The sequence below is a fragment of the Pinus tabuliformis genome, chromosome 9 (genome assembly GCF_031772625.1).
Source record: "Pinus tabuliformis cultivar Carrire ecotype Pingquan chromosome 9, CPIR1, whole genome shotgun sequence".
Lineage (NCBI taxonomy): Eukaryota > Viridiplantae > Streptophyta > Pinopsida > Pinales > Pinaceae > Pinus > Pinus tabuliformis.
Window position 1 is genome coordinate 54337696 of NC_142307.1, and position 13430 is coordinate 54351125.

Consider the following 13430-nt stretch of genomic DNA (forward strand, 5'->3'; position numbering starts at 1 on the left):
GAAATACACTTAGAATAGCAAAGGAATGGCCCCTCTCTGAACTGCATCCAAGCTGCTGGAGAACTGTCGTGCTGCTACTGCTGCGAGAAATAAAATGAGGATTTTGGGATGCTCCCCTCCTTAGAAAAGGTTGAAACTCTGGAATCAGTCTCTACTCAAGAAACCGAGAAAAGCCCATAAAGCTTTTCTGAAATGGCCGACCCCCCGAAAATCACCCCCTTGGGGTTTTGCACAATCCCTCAACGCTCTGCGCTACCACTGAATGAAAACCCTCTAGAAATCTACTTGAAACCTCTGCCAAAAATCTCCAATATGTAAGGGCTGGTCCCCTACTCTATCTCAGAGCTGTGCAGTCCTCCAAAACGCTCATGAAACTGCTGCTGAAATGCTGATGAAACTATTGCTGAAATGCCAATGGAAATACCTTGCCTGAGCAAGTACTCAAAGTCCCCTGGGGCTAAGGGTGAGATCTCTGAATGGAGACACTCAATGCACTAAACAGTGCTGCAGACTAGCTAAACAACCAATGTGCTCTAAGTCGAAATGACTATCACAAATGCACATAACTGAATGATCAAAATGAGGGGGCTCCTCTCTCCTTTATAGCCTTTGCTTCTCTCAATCCCAAGGCTCACCTCCTCCTGTGTGATTCCTCTCTTGCCACGTGTTTCTTCCCTCCTGCGCAGTCCCTCCATGTGTCTGTGCGGGCTCCATTTCTACGTCCCCCTTTGGCCCCCTTGGCTCCCCTTTAAGTCACAACGTTGAGCTACTAGGAAGTGATTTTTTATTCTAAAAGTGAGTTATGACCCCCTTCCTCACTTTTTTATTTACAAATAACTATAGAAGTGAAAAATTAAACAAAATCGAATATTCCAATTAGCCATGGCTAATTAGGAATATTACAGCTACTCATGTTGCCCATTGTTGGGCTACTCAAAGCTACCTTCAAATTAATTTGAATGCTCCTATTATATGTATTGAACCTCTTGAAGTTCATTGATCATAGTCATCACGTCACCTAGGTTAACATCATCATCATCATTATCATGGCATTAATAATCATCAACTACCATGTGAAATGCAATGGTCTATATTATGGTCTATGTTGTGACCCCTTTACCCAATAAAATACTAAAAACTACAACTGAAATCTAGCAAAAATAAAAACATTATATTCTAACCTAACTCACCTGACACGGGGATTCGGGATTCGTAGTGTCGGATTCGGACACGTTGACCCCCCGGAACAGAACATGTAGGATTCGTTATATATTATTTTATTAAATCTATATATATATATATATATATATATATATATATATATATATATATATATTAAAAATTAGATATTTCTTACACAAATTTTAATTAATGATACAAATTTATTGATTTCAAACATAGATCTTCATCTATAGCATGCGTAGTACATACAAAATTCAAATACATGTTTAAATATATATATATATATATATATATATATATATATATATATAAACATTTATTATTAATAATGTACATATTAACCTTTGTCATATTAATTTAAAACTATACAAAAATAAAATTATTAATATTTAATATGGACTACTATATATGATAAAAATTATATTAATAATAAGTAGTTGATTGATGAGATAAAAAATTATAAATTATAAATGATGGTGGAGCATGGTTTTTAATATAATTTATAGTAACAATAAATATTTTATAAGATCAAAACATTAGAAATTATAAATAACCGTCAGTTGCATGGTACTTGCATGACAAGTTGTCAATGGATAGACGGAGAATTTGGCTTCCCTTTACCCCCTCCTTCTGCTTGTCGAATTGTCTGTCGAATGGTGGATTCGAATTCCAAGTTATCGCGGGGACAATTAGACGATAAGCAGTCGTCTAGTTTTGATATTGTCTACAGGGGAGGTAGTGTTATGCTGCAATGCCAATGGAATTTGATGCAGAGAATCGACCTGTGTGTCTTGGCAGTATGACCATGACCAACAGAGCGACAAGCTTCATGGCAGTGTGAACATGGCCAACACCTTCGCGCATTGAGTCGCCAATCACTTGTTGCAGCAAATGAAACGGTGCCACAGTGTAAATATGAATCCCAAGCCTTGACAATTGCAAGTTAATCAGTATATTAGAAATGTAAGTCACAGTAACACTTTATAAACAGCGTGGCTGTAATGAGCAAATGCGACCTTTTCTAACCCGCGAGAGTCACTTTTCCGCCAAACGAATCCTGGAAAACAAGACATACTGTCAAAAATCGGGACACGTTGGAGAATTTCAGGACACGCTTGGGATTCGATGTGTCCTGATACGATTCGACGTGTCATGTTTTTTGGACACGTTTTTTGGGCGAATCGTGTCCGAAACGCCGGATTCAGACACGTGGCCCCTATATAACAAATCCGGTTACTTAGATTCTAACATTTTAAGTAATGTTTTGCAAACTATGAAAGGATGTTCTGGCATTACATACAAATTCTTTAAAGGTCTCTAGAAATAACAAGCCACTCATTTAAGTGATGTTTTGCAAACTATCAAAGGATGTTCTCGCATTACATACAAATTCTTTAAAAGTCTCTATGAATAACAAGTGACTCATTTATACAAGCATATTCATATGGTAAAATATTCCATGTTATCAAATAAATAAAATCATGTAAAACTATAATCGAACAGAGCTTCGTCTTTCGTTTGTAAAACATTCCCTCTTATCAAATAAATAAAATCATCGAACAGAGCTTGGTTTTTCGTTTTTCCCTCCCTAACTTTGTATAAAAATAAAACATTAACAAACTTGGTGGATATGACAGAATGAAGAAAAATAAAACATTAACAAAATTGGTGGATATGACAGAATGAATAGTGGCAGATCACATTTATAAACGCCACACACAAACATATGAAACGCTTGCTACTTGACCTTTGCTCAGTAATTGGTAGATCCCAAATTGAAGCAACAGTCTGCCTTTGTACAGCAATAGGCACCATGATTGTGTAAATCCCAGATGAAGACTATTTGCAAATGATGAAGATTGTAGCACTGTGAACACCATTAATCAATTCAATGATCTTTTTCTGGATATTCGATCTTGAAATGATCCAACGCACTCTTATCGATCTGCAGTGTCCGGTTCATAAAAACTTTGAAGAACTCTTCATACTTATGTCCTCTGTACAGAACCGTATGCTGATCATCAATCAGGGACGCTGCAGGAGCAATGAAGGAATCCTTGGAAGGGGGATAGAATGTAGGAATTGATATACGCGCAGTGGAAGAGTTGGTTACTGCTCGATGCAAAACACTCCTGAATCTCCCATTGCTCACAACCTGTTCATTTTACACAAACAATTAGAAGCTTTATTTATGAATACCATCACAGGCTCAAGGAAATTAAATTAAGTATAATACATTGTCTGTGCCTTGCAGTTGCAGCATTTACTGACCTGCAGCTGATCTCCCAAATTGACGACAAAGGCGTTAGGTATGGGTTCTACAGCGACCCACTTTCCATCTTTTAGGACTTGCAGGCCGCTGACATCCCCCTGCATTAGAACCGTGATGCCACCTGGATCCGAATGGCCTGCAACTCCAAGGGTAAGATCTGGGTTTGGGCATGGAGGATAGTAATTTATAAGCATGAATTGGGTGTTTTTTCCAAAAAGTTTATTCAGGTAATCGGAATCGAGCCCTAGAGCTTCAGAAATCGCTGCCAGCAGCTTGAGGCATAGTGCATTCAACTCCGCAGCGTATTCGCCTGCAATCTCCCTGTAACAAGTGAACGAGTTAGATGGTTGATAGCAAAAGAAAGCTTATGCCAAGCGCTCGAAGCATGCCCTGAAACAGGTTAAGTCAACTACAGAATAAAAAACATATACTAACATCTTTCCTTCTATTAAAAGCCTCTTCCCCTAATGAAATCCTAGTAAAGTTTTTGCCCCTTCAGGAATCATGGTAGAAGAAGATCTTCCCTTGTTGATGGGAATTCAGGTTACATGGATAAAAAACCTAATGTACTCTTGATGATTATATGTTAATTGTCCCAGATATCTTCAATTTTTTTCCAGATAAATGGCCATCTGGAATGGTTTTAATCCATTTTGATGACAGATTCATTTTTGTACTTCTAAACAAATAGATGTACAACTTAAGTAGACCTGATAATTAAAAACACATAAATGTTACACGTTAAATCCAGAAAAGTTTGAGTGGATTTAATAATTAAAAACCTGTACTTTCATTCAAATCCAACCGAATAAAATATATACAACTGAATAAAATGCAGGCCTGTAAAAATCTGTAAAGACATCTCCTTATCTCATAACTTATTCGTTGATGATGTTCTTATCTTTTCCATGCTATGCAGAAGGTCCTGGAGATGCTTACATGATACTCTTCTTAAATTCCAATCGGCATCGGGTCTGGTGATAAACAAGGTAAAGTCTATGTTGTATCATAATGAATCGGATATGGACACTGTATTATGGATCTCCGAGTTATAAACAAGGTAAAGTCTATGTTGTATCATAATGAATCGGATATGGACACTGTATTATGGATGAGTCTGGTGATAAACAAGGTAAAGTCTATGTTGTATCATAATGAATCGGATATGGACACTGTATTATGGATCTCCGAGTTATTTGGTATATCACAGTCCACTATCAGGAGTGGATTCAAATACCTTGGTTACACATTGAAAGCCAATGGATATGAGAAACGAGACTGGAGCTGGCTTACTGATAGATTTTTCAAAAAAATCTCTGGTTGGGAATCGAGATTTTTATCTCTGGCTGGAAGATTCATTTTGGTTCAGGCTGTGTTATCACAATTATCGGTATATTGGGCTCACTTGTTTCATCTTCCAGTCTCAATCATTAAAAAATTGTGTTCTTTAGCAGGTAATTTCTTGTGGGGAGGAAAATCTCATCAGTCCAAGATTCATTTGGTTAGAATGGACTCCATATCCAAGCCGAAGGAAACTGGTGGTTGGGGGCTCATTAATATGAGAATTTTCGGGAAGGCTTTACTTTGCAAATCTCTCTTCAGGGGCATCTTCGGTTCCGGTCCATGGAGCAAGATTATCCAAAACAGATACCTAAAAGGGCGCAGTTTGGTGTATTGGTATCGTAGATCCTCTATTGGTATTAAATCAGGCTCTGCTATTTGGAACAGCTACAGGAAAACACTGCCCATCTTTCTTGAGAATCTTCGATGGAGAATATTTTCGGGTTCCAGTATTTATATTGGTATCGACCCAATTGTGAATGGCTTGGAATTGATGATACCAAGATGCCTGATAACCTTCCTCCAATCAAAGGGCATATTCACGTGGGACAGGCTAATAAAATCATGGACATCCTCATCCCCTGTATGGATGGACGAAGAGGACTTATCGCTGCCCCCTCACATGAGACCATTATGGGCTTCGGTGATGCTGAACTTATCAAGCAAAGGCTTTCAGCGCTCAGGTAATAAAGATAAATTGGTATGGACTATAAAGAACTCAACTCAGCCGATTCGGGTCAAAGACATTTACAATGCAATGATTGTTGGTCCCACTGCTGGCTCTGTTCCATTGTTTCCTCTATCACTATGGAAAGTGACATGCCCGCTCAAAATGATTCTATTTTCCTCGCTGGTCTTCTCCAACAGAAATCTCTCTTGGGAGGTTCTTCAAAAGAGGGGCTGGAATGGTCCGGGCCGCAGTTCCATGTGCCACTCAGATCACGAGACAAATGCTCACATGTTCTTTCAATGCGCCAACTCTCTACAAATCTGGTATGAATTGTCTTTATCTTTTTGTTTCCCTTACCGAGTTTTTGCTTCTGTACAGGAGGGCTACAGGTGGTGGAGTGAGCAAAGTATTCCTCTGCGCTCCTTGTTTGTAACGGTTGTCTGGCTACTATGGAAATGGAGGAATGATTGTATTTTTCAAGATCACAAAGCCCCTCTTGCATCCATACTGATACGAATTACTGAATGTTCAATCACTCCTGTCTCGTAGGGATTTTTTCCTATAGGTTTTGATGATGACATTTTTGATTTCATTCTCTTTCTACAGTCATGGCTTTCGCTGGGCTGTCTTGCATATGAACATTTTGTCGTTCCTGCCTCCTTCATAAGAATTATGTCATATTATCTGTTTCAGCCGGTTTGGGATGCATCATCCATTATCTGCATTTCTCTCTTTCTTATTTCTTTTCAAGAGCGCTGAGGTTCATCCAGGCATGAATATCTGACTATGTATATGTGTTTCATTATATTCTCTTAATATAATCTATCTGATTTTTTCTCTCTGAAAAAAAAAAAACCTTAATAATCAAATGACTAAACAAAAACTGATATTTATCCCACAAATCAGAAATCTCATACCCCAATATAAAATCTGACTTAACAAATAAAATATATACATTTCTGTAAACCTTAATAATCAAATGACTAAACAAAAACTGATATTTGTCCCACACATCAGAAATCTCATACCCCAATTAAAAATCTGACTTAACCATTATAATTGTAATTAAAATATGTCAATTCCCCTACCTATATGCTGCAGGTTTTTCTGGCCAAGAGCTGATGACTTCCTCCAGAGGTTGACAGGGGTGCGTGAGATAGTCCCTCCAGTTAAAGACTTTATCTTTGCTGACATTGAAGCTGGTAGAAACCCGAGTCCGTTGCTTGGGGTCCTCTGAGTAGTAGCATGCTCGGTCTTGCACAGGCATTTCGAAGAATTTTTTGGCAACCTCTATCATGTTTTCCATCACTGTTTCTGCCACTCCATGGTTCACTATCTACAATAACAAGCTAAAAAAATTATGCATTAACAACTGAGGTTATTTACTGATTAGATTACAAGAATATTAATCACCTGGAAAAAGCCATCCTGCTCACATGCAAATTGGATTTGTTGGATCACAGTGCTTCTGTCAGGGCCATCGAGGCCTTTGAGATCCACCACCGGAATTCTCTCAGAACAAGACACCTGAGACATATTGGGGCGTTCATGGAGAGGCAAAATATATTTATCCTGCACTTCAAGATGGTTTACTCCATTGGAGATGAGCTTTTCAATACCACTGAGCACAGGGGTACTCTGCACATTTTCCATTGTCGATAACCTCCCTCCTCCTTTCTTTCTTTCTGGAGTTGTGTAATTGAGGCTAGGCACCACCGAGTGCTGTGCATAACTATGTGTGGAAAACAACAGAAATGGGAATTGGGGCGGGGTATGAGAGCCCTAAGATGAGATTGGTTGACCAACTGCCTGGGAGATGACATGGAACTGTTTGATCAAATGACCGGCAGATGGGGGTATAGCGGAAGACTTAGCTGCGCACTCAAGGTAAGGCGTTGTCTATTATTGAGGTCATAATTTTATTTTATTTTTTAATTTGGTTTTGTTTTTTTTTTAATTCAACGATAAGAGTGTTTAATTATTTTTTTAAGAGTGTTTAATTATTTTTTTAATGGTATAAATAGATTACTATAATAAAAAATTTAAAACTTTTAAAATCTCGACAAATTTTCCAAAATTTTGAAATTTGATAGCTATAATGTAGATTTCCCAAAATTTTTATAAAATTTTGATCAAAATCTTATAGAAATTTCCACTAATTTCCACGCAAAATTGTTAGACTATAATTTTCATTATTTTATCTCGAAAGCTTCATTATCTACACAACCATTTGGAAATCACTACATATTTAATTGCAATTCATCAATTCATCCATTTTAAGTCATGTACATCTGACCGTCCAACAAATAAATATTTCTCCGTTGTCGTAGTCTTATCCAATGAATCCATACATACTTCCACGTAGTTGCATACACTAATTTAATTGTTGGAGTATATGTTGTAGATAATGGAGAAATATAATTTAGGAGAGAGTAGGTTCACTGGAGCCTTAGAAGAGTTAGTTCCTACTTTTTAGATATTTGTTCTAACTTTCCTATTTGCGTGTAAATTATATAGTCATGATTTTTAATGTGATTGAATGTAAAGCGCCTTGCCAGAGGCAGTGTCCAAGTGAAGCTCCTCACCTGTGAGCTACCCAATTTGATTAATAAATTTGGTTTTTCAATTATTAACATGGTATCAGAGCTCCAGGGTTAATGAGTCAAAGTCAGTGTGCTTTGATAGCATCTAGGTCGCAGAAGAGAGGCCCCTGGTGGATTGTGTGAAGATAGTCTTTGAGGAGGCAGAGCATGTGTTTTTTTTTGGTGAAGTTAATTGGATCAACGCTTCTGCTGGTGGAATAAGGGTGCTAACTAGGGCAGATTCATGAGGAAAGGGCACGCTGCTCTACCCAATACTTCAGATTTTTTTTTTAAATCCCCCAGCGTAGCCTGTCGTGCGAATTTTCTCATTTGTCAGGCACTGAGCTCGTTGAAGAAGCACGTGAGGCATTGAGTTGTTGATTGGATGTTGCAGAAGGTAGATCGAGCTGTTGTGGGAGCCGACTCTACTGGTGAGCTGCGTTATCTGTGGAGATTGTTGGTGGATCTGATGCGAGCGACCATAATCTTGTTGGCGGTGCCTTGTTTGCAGCGAAGGGATTGGATACCTGTGGTTGAGGTGTTGTGTTGTGCTTGCAAAATGCGGACTGTGGCAGCGGAGGAGCTTGCGTGGTGAGTGGATCAGATAAAATAGCACAACCACTCAAATATATTCTATTATGTTTGAATAAGAAAATTATACACATATTTATACAATCAATAGTCTCAAGATAGGAATTCTATCTTAGATGTACAGTAGTGTGGTTGAGAGATTCTCTCAACCACACACTAAACTAGGAGAAACTATATTCTAGTTGATTCCTATTATGTACGAACAAACTCCTCAAATAGAGAGTTACAACCATGGACAAGTAGGAATTAATTATTTCTAACTCCCCCCTTTAATGACTACTTCAATCTTCAAATATCACGATCGACTCGGTATGAGTCCAAATCGTAGTTCTCTGCGCTCAGCGTTACAGCTGGGGAGGGATAATCTCAAAATCATTCTTTATTTCTGTGAATTCATAATTGTTATGTACCGTGAGGCACTCACGAAGTCTCCATCAGATTAGCTTTCATTTATTGCTTTCTTTAATTCAATTCTTAGTGACAGTGTTGTGTGGCACGCTGTTGATCGGAGGAGTGGTGACCAAGTCTGGCCTTGATTTCGAATTGGGTGAAATTGTCCTGTGGATGAAACAGACGAAGAGCAAAGAGTTGCTGCGTGGAGAAGAAAGCAGCATGGGTAAATTTTTTTAACTGTTGGTGTGTGTGGATCTCCTCAACGTTCTTGATGTCTTGCTACTACGCCAGTCTGCTGCGTGGTTTGTTTGCAATTCACTAGTATGTTTGGTGCAGATCAAAAGTATTGCCATGATGTCATGTTGTATATTGTTTTAAGAATGGTCATGTGAGTAAAGTAAATCTGGTTGAAAGAATTAATTTATTTATTGTGACATTTAGCTTGGCAAACTATTGTCACGAGTATAAATCTATGTTGGAATTTGCCATTCCAACAATAGACAAATTTATTTGCAGGAATGTTCTACTACCAGATACGATGATGACATGACAATGAAAATGGCATCAAAGAATAGTGGTTGGAGCTGCATGATGATCGCGTTTGTGTGATCAGGGGAGTAGATACTGAAACGCAATAGAGGAATGGACCGTGGAGTCCTGGATTATTGTTCTTGAAGGGAAAATTGTGTTCTCTTTGTATGGCTGTGTGCCTATGTCTGGATCATCAGTGTTTGAATGCACTGCATTGAGTCCAGGTGAAAAGTCATCAATCTGTTTCTTTATCAGTAGACCCCTCACAGGTATCGTTGGTGAAAAATGGCTGCTGGTATGTTTGGAAAATAATCATCTATGGGCAGAGAAATTAAATTTGAAGAGTTTATGTTGGAATCATGTTTAAATATTATTGAGCCTAGCTAACTCAATGCAGGCAAAGTTATTTTGTTAGAATTTGCAACTCTAACGAATGACAGGTTAAGCATGGAGTTCCAAGAAGTTATTTGAACAGACAAGGATGCCCAAGATGTGAACAATGAACAGATGAGGTAAAGCAGCAGCGACAACGTTTATGGTGGACAACAAAATAGATGTTTGTTTGAGTTAGTGTGGTTTGTGGAATAGACTCCCTAGCATGTTATAAGCAAGTCCAGTTGTTGTAATAGTCATTGTATGTACCCAGAAACTCCAAAATGTGGAATGAAATATAAGTTTTTTAAAGGCATCTGAAAGTTCATGGTGATCTTAAAACCACTTTGTAATGGTTTATGGTTAGCCTGAAACCATCTTTTGTCATTGTAAAGTGAGGGTTGGTGGTGAGCCAGAAACCATCTATAGAGTCTTTGTGGCTGAAGTGCTTGCCTTTGTGGCAGAATCGCCTCTGTGGCTTGAGGTGCCTTTGTGGTCGCGTGTACACGAGAGCTTTGTGCTCAATTGAGTAGGTGGACTGCAGAACACCTGGTTTGGACTCAGATGATTTTTTAATTTTGTGAGTAGAAGGGGATCCGCGGGAATCCTTATCTTCGTTTGATGATTTGCGAGGGGAGGCAGATTGTGTTTTGGGAGTTTCTGTACATGCAATTCACCTGATGGTGGTGGATTTGACTACATGACAAGTAGTCATTAAGGGGGGGAGTTAGAAATAATTAATTCCTACTTGTCTATGGTTGTAATTCTCCATTTGAGGAGTTTGTTCCTACATAATAGGAATTTAGTTTCTCCTAGTTTAGTGTGTGGTTGAGAGAATCTCTCAACCACACTACTGTACGTCTAAGATAGAATTCCTATCTTGAGACTATTGCTTGTATAAATATGTGTGTAAATTTCCTCATTAAATAGAATAGAATATATTTTTGAGTGTCTGCTATTTTATCTTGGTATCAGAGCCCGTGACGATTTGGCCCCTCGCGGGCTAGGCCTGTCCTGGGCTGAGGGAAATAAATGTGTATTTTATTAAAGAGTTTGATGAATAAAGTCTCTGTTTATTTGTCCATCAGTTTTTTCAAGTGATTGTGGAGATTATTAGTTACAGTGAAGCAGAGTTCCGCTTCTTCAAGGGACCGCGAGGTAAGTATTTAAGGTCTTTAAATACTTGGATTAAGATTCTCTTGTGTGAAAAGAAAGTTATGCAGTTACCTTGATGTTTGGAGCTATGAGAAGTGGAAAAATCTTCGTGGATAGAGGGAAAATAGGCCCTGAATATAGCCCACTGATTGGACCTCCTTTGAGTGATGATGATGAAGTAGCACAAGCTTCTCCATAGAGCGTTGTTCAACTGATAAGACAAGGGTTCCCATGAATGCCCCATCTGACCACACCACCTCCATCTACACCTTCGCCGCATACGTCTTCACCCACACCACCGCCACCTCCGCCACCATGCAATATGGCGAATTCAGTAAAATTTCATGTGTTCAAGCAGTCAAGAACTAAGGAACCAGACCAATTTTGGTTCGTCACAAAAGTTGTATGGGAAGCTCAGGGTATTAAAGATTATCAGATGAAGAAAGCAACGTTGGTTACTGCTTTGAAAGAACGCGCACTAACATGGTACATTAAGTAATGCACTGATAAAATAGTGGCTTCATTAGCATATATTCAGGCCACTCTGAATAAGGAGTTCAGCAAGCCCAAATATAAAGCTCAATCAATTGTGGGATTCAAGGAGATCATGATGACGCGGGCGAGACACCCTAGAATTTGGATCAGAGGTTGAAGTGCACAATCCACGAAACCAACATGGATCTTATTGATGGGCAGCACCACAATGGTTTGTGGCTTCGCTCCTGCCTCATCTAAGGGTTGCTTTGTCACAGCAAAAGATTGGAACCCAGGCAGAAGCCCTGGAGATTTCAATGAGATTGCACGAGACACCGATGCAAGATGCTAATTTAGGGGTTCAGCAGATTCACACGCAGTTATAGAACCTATGCCTAGAATTTCATAATTTGAAGAAAGATAGAATAGTTCGGCCGGAGGTGCGCGAAGAAGTTTGGTGCCTGAAGTGCAAAAGTCAGGGGCATGACAAATATCATTGTCCAGTGTTTGCAAATTATGTTGCAGCAAGGGGGCCAATGCCTTTGAGGTCGGAAGCTCAAGCAGGTACAAGTACAAGGCCCGTGCTATGGTGTGCTATCTGTCAGGTAGCTGGAAAACATGTGACAGACAATTGCCATTTGCTGCAGAAATTTGTACAGACACCACAACAACTCTTCTACAACTTTTGTCAATTGGTGGGTCATGATGAGCGTAATTATCATAGCTATGAGCTAATGATGGATAGAACGCCTGCATATAGGGTGCAAGTAGAAACCCAGCCTCCGGACCAAGGCACTAGGGGAGCACGAGGTGAATATCAGGGGCGCGGATGAGGCTGAGGTGGAGGAGGACTAGGTAGAGGTTAGGGAAAGGTTATTTGTTACGACTGTGGAGGACTGTGGCACTACGCGTGAGAATGCACAAACCCAACATGTATGTCATGTTGATATTGTACTCAGTTTGACCACGCGACAGAGGATTGCCCTGTATTATTAGCTAAGATACGTGAAAAGGGTGAGTAGCCTCAGCAGCCAACTCAAAACCTGCAGATGATGAGGGCTGAGCCTCGTGAAGAGGATCCTAAGGTAAATATTGTGTTGCAGAGTGGAACGACGACTGGCGAAGATAAGGGAAAGTAGCCTGAAGAAAGTGAATGGGTCTGTAAAGATCCAGAAAAGGAGATTGGGTTTGATCTAGAGCGCACAAGGGAAACTTTTATGGAATCAATGAAAAGCTTCGCTAGGGCCTCTACCTCAGAAAGTCAGGATAAGCCAACTGAAGAGATGGACCCTTCCATGCTTACTACTTTCTTGGAGACCTGTATGAAGTTGCTGCACGATAAAAAGGTTGTGAAAGGACTATAGGAGTTGATAAATAAAAGCGTCGAAAAAGAAAACACTCCTGACGGACTGCACGTAGTCAGGAAGATCGATAAGCATAAGGCAAGAACAGGGTGTGAGATGAGGGTCACTGTGTAGATAGGAGAATATGATATGGATCAAGTTATTCTGGATTTGGGGTCAGACGTGAATGTTTTTCCTAAACTGACATGGGAGAGGATGGGGCGACCTGCGCTGCAATGGTCTCCGATTTAGTGAAGAATGGAAAATCAACAGAAAATCATCCCCATGGAAAGATTGCAGGGAGTGACAATTGATATCGAGGGAGTGAGTGCATTGGCTGATTTGAAGTGATAGAGATTGTGGATGACAACAATCCCTACCCTGCGCTTCTTGGGATTGATTGGGCCACTGACATGAATGGGGTAATCAATTTGAAGAAGCGGAAGATGATATTTGAGAAGAAATCTCTTTGCGTAGTAGTGCCCCTGGACCCTATAGAAGGACCATGTTATACTGAACTAGTC

The 13430-nt window shown here is 39.4% G+C and overlaps 1 protein-coding gene across 2 annotated transcripts; it reads right to left on the reverse strand.

Annotated features, from left to right (window-relative positions):
- Positions 1-2644: 2644 nt before the first annotated feature.
- On the reverse strand, positions 2645-7280 carry LOC149147088 (protein DMR6-LIKE OXYGENASE 1-like). Of its 2 annotated transcripts, none has more exons than XM_089440407.1 (4): positions 6902-7280; positions 6554-6797; positions 3454-3775; positions 2645-3337 (listed from the first exon to the last, which is right to left on the reverse strand). In XM_089440407.1, the coding sequence occupies exons 1-4, from the start codon at positions 7116-7118 to the stop codon at positions 3071-3073; spliced, it is 1050 nt and encodes a 349-aa protein (XP_089296533.1). In that variant the 5' UTR covers positions 7119-7280; the 3' UTR covers positions 2645-3070. The 2 variants fall into 2 exon arrangements, with proteins under 2 accessions (XP_089296533.1, XP_089296532.1); XM_089440406.1 differs by having other exon boundaries at positions 6554-6801; positions 6879-7278.
- Between the last annotated feature and the right edge of the window lie 6150 nt (positions 7281-13430).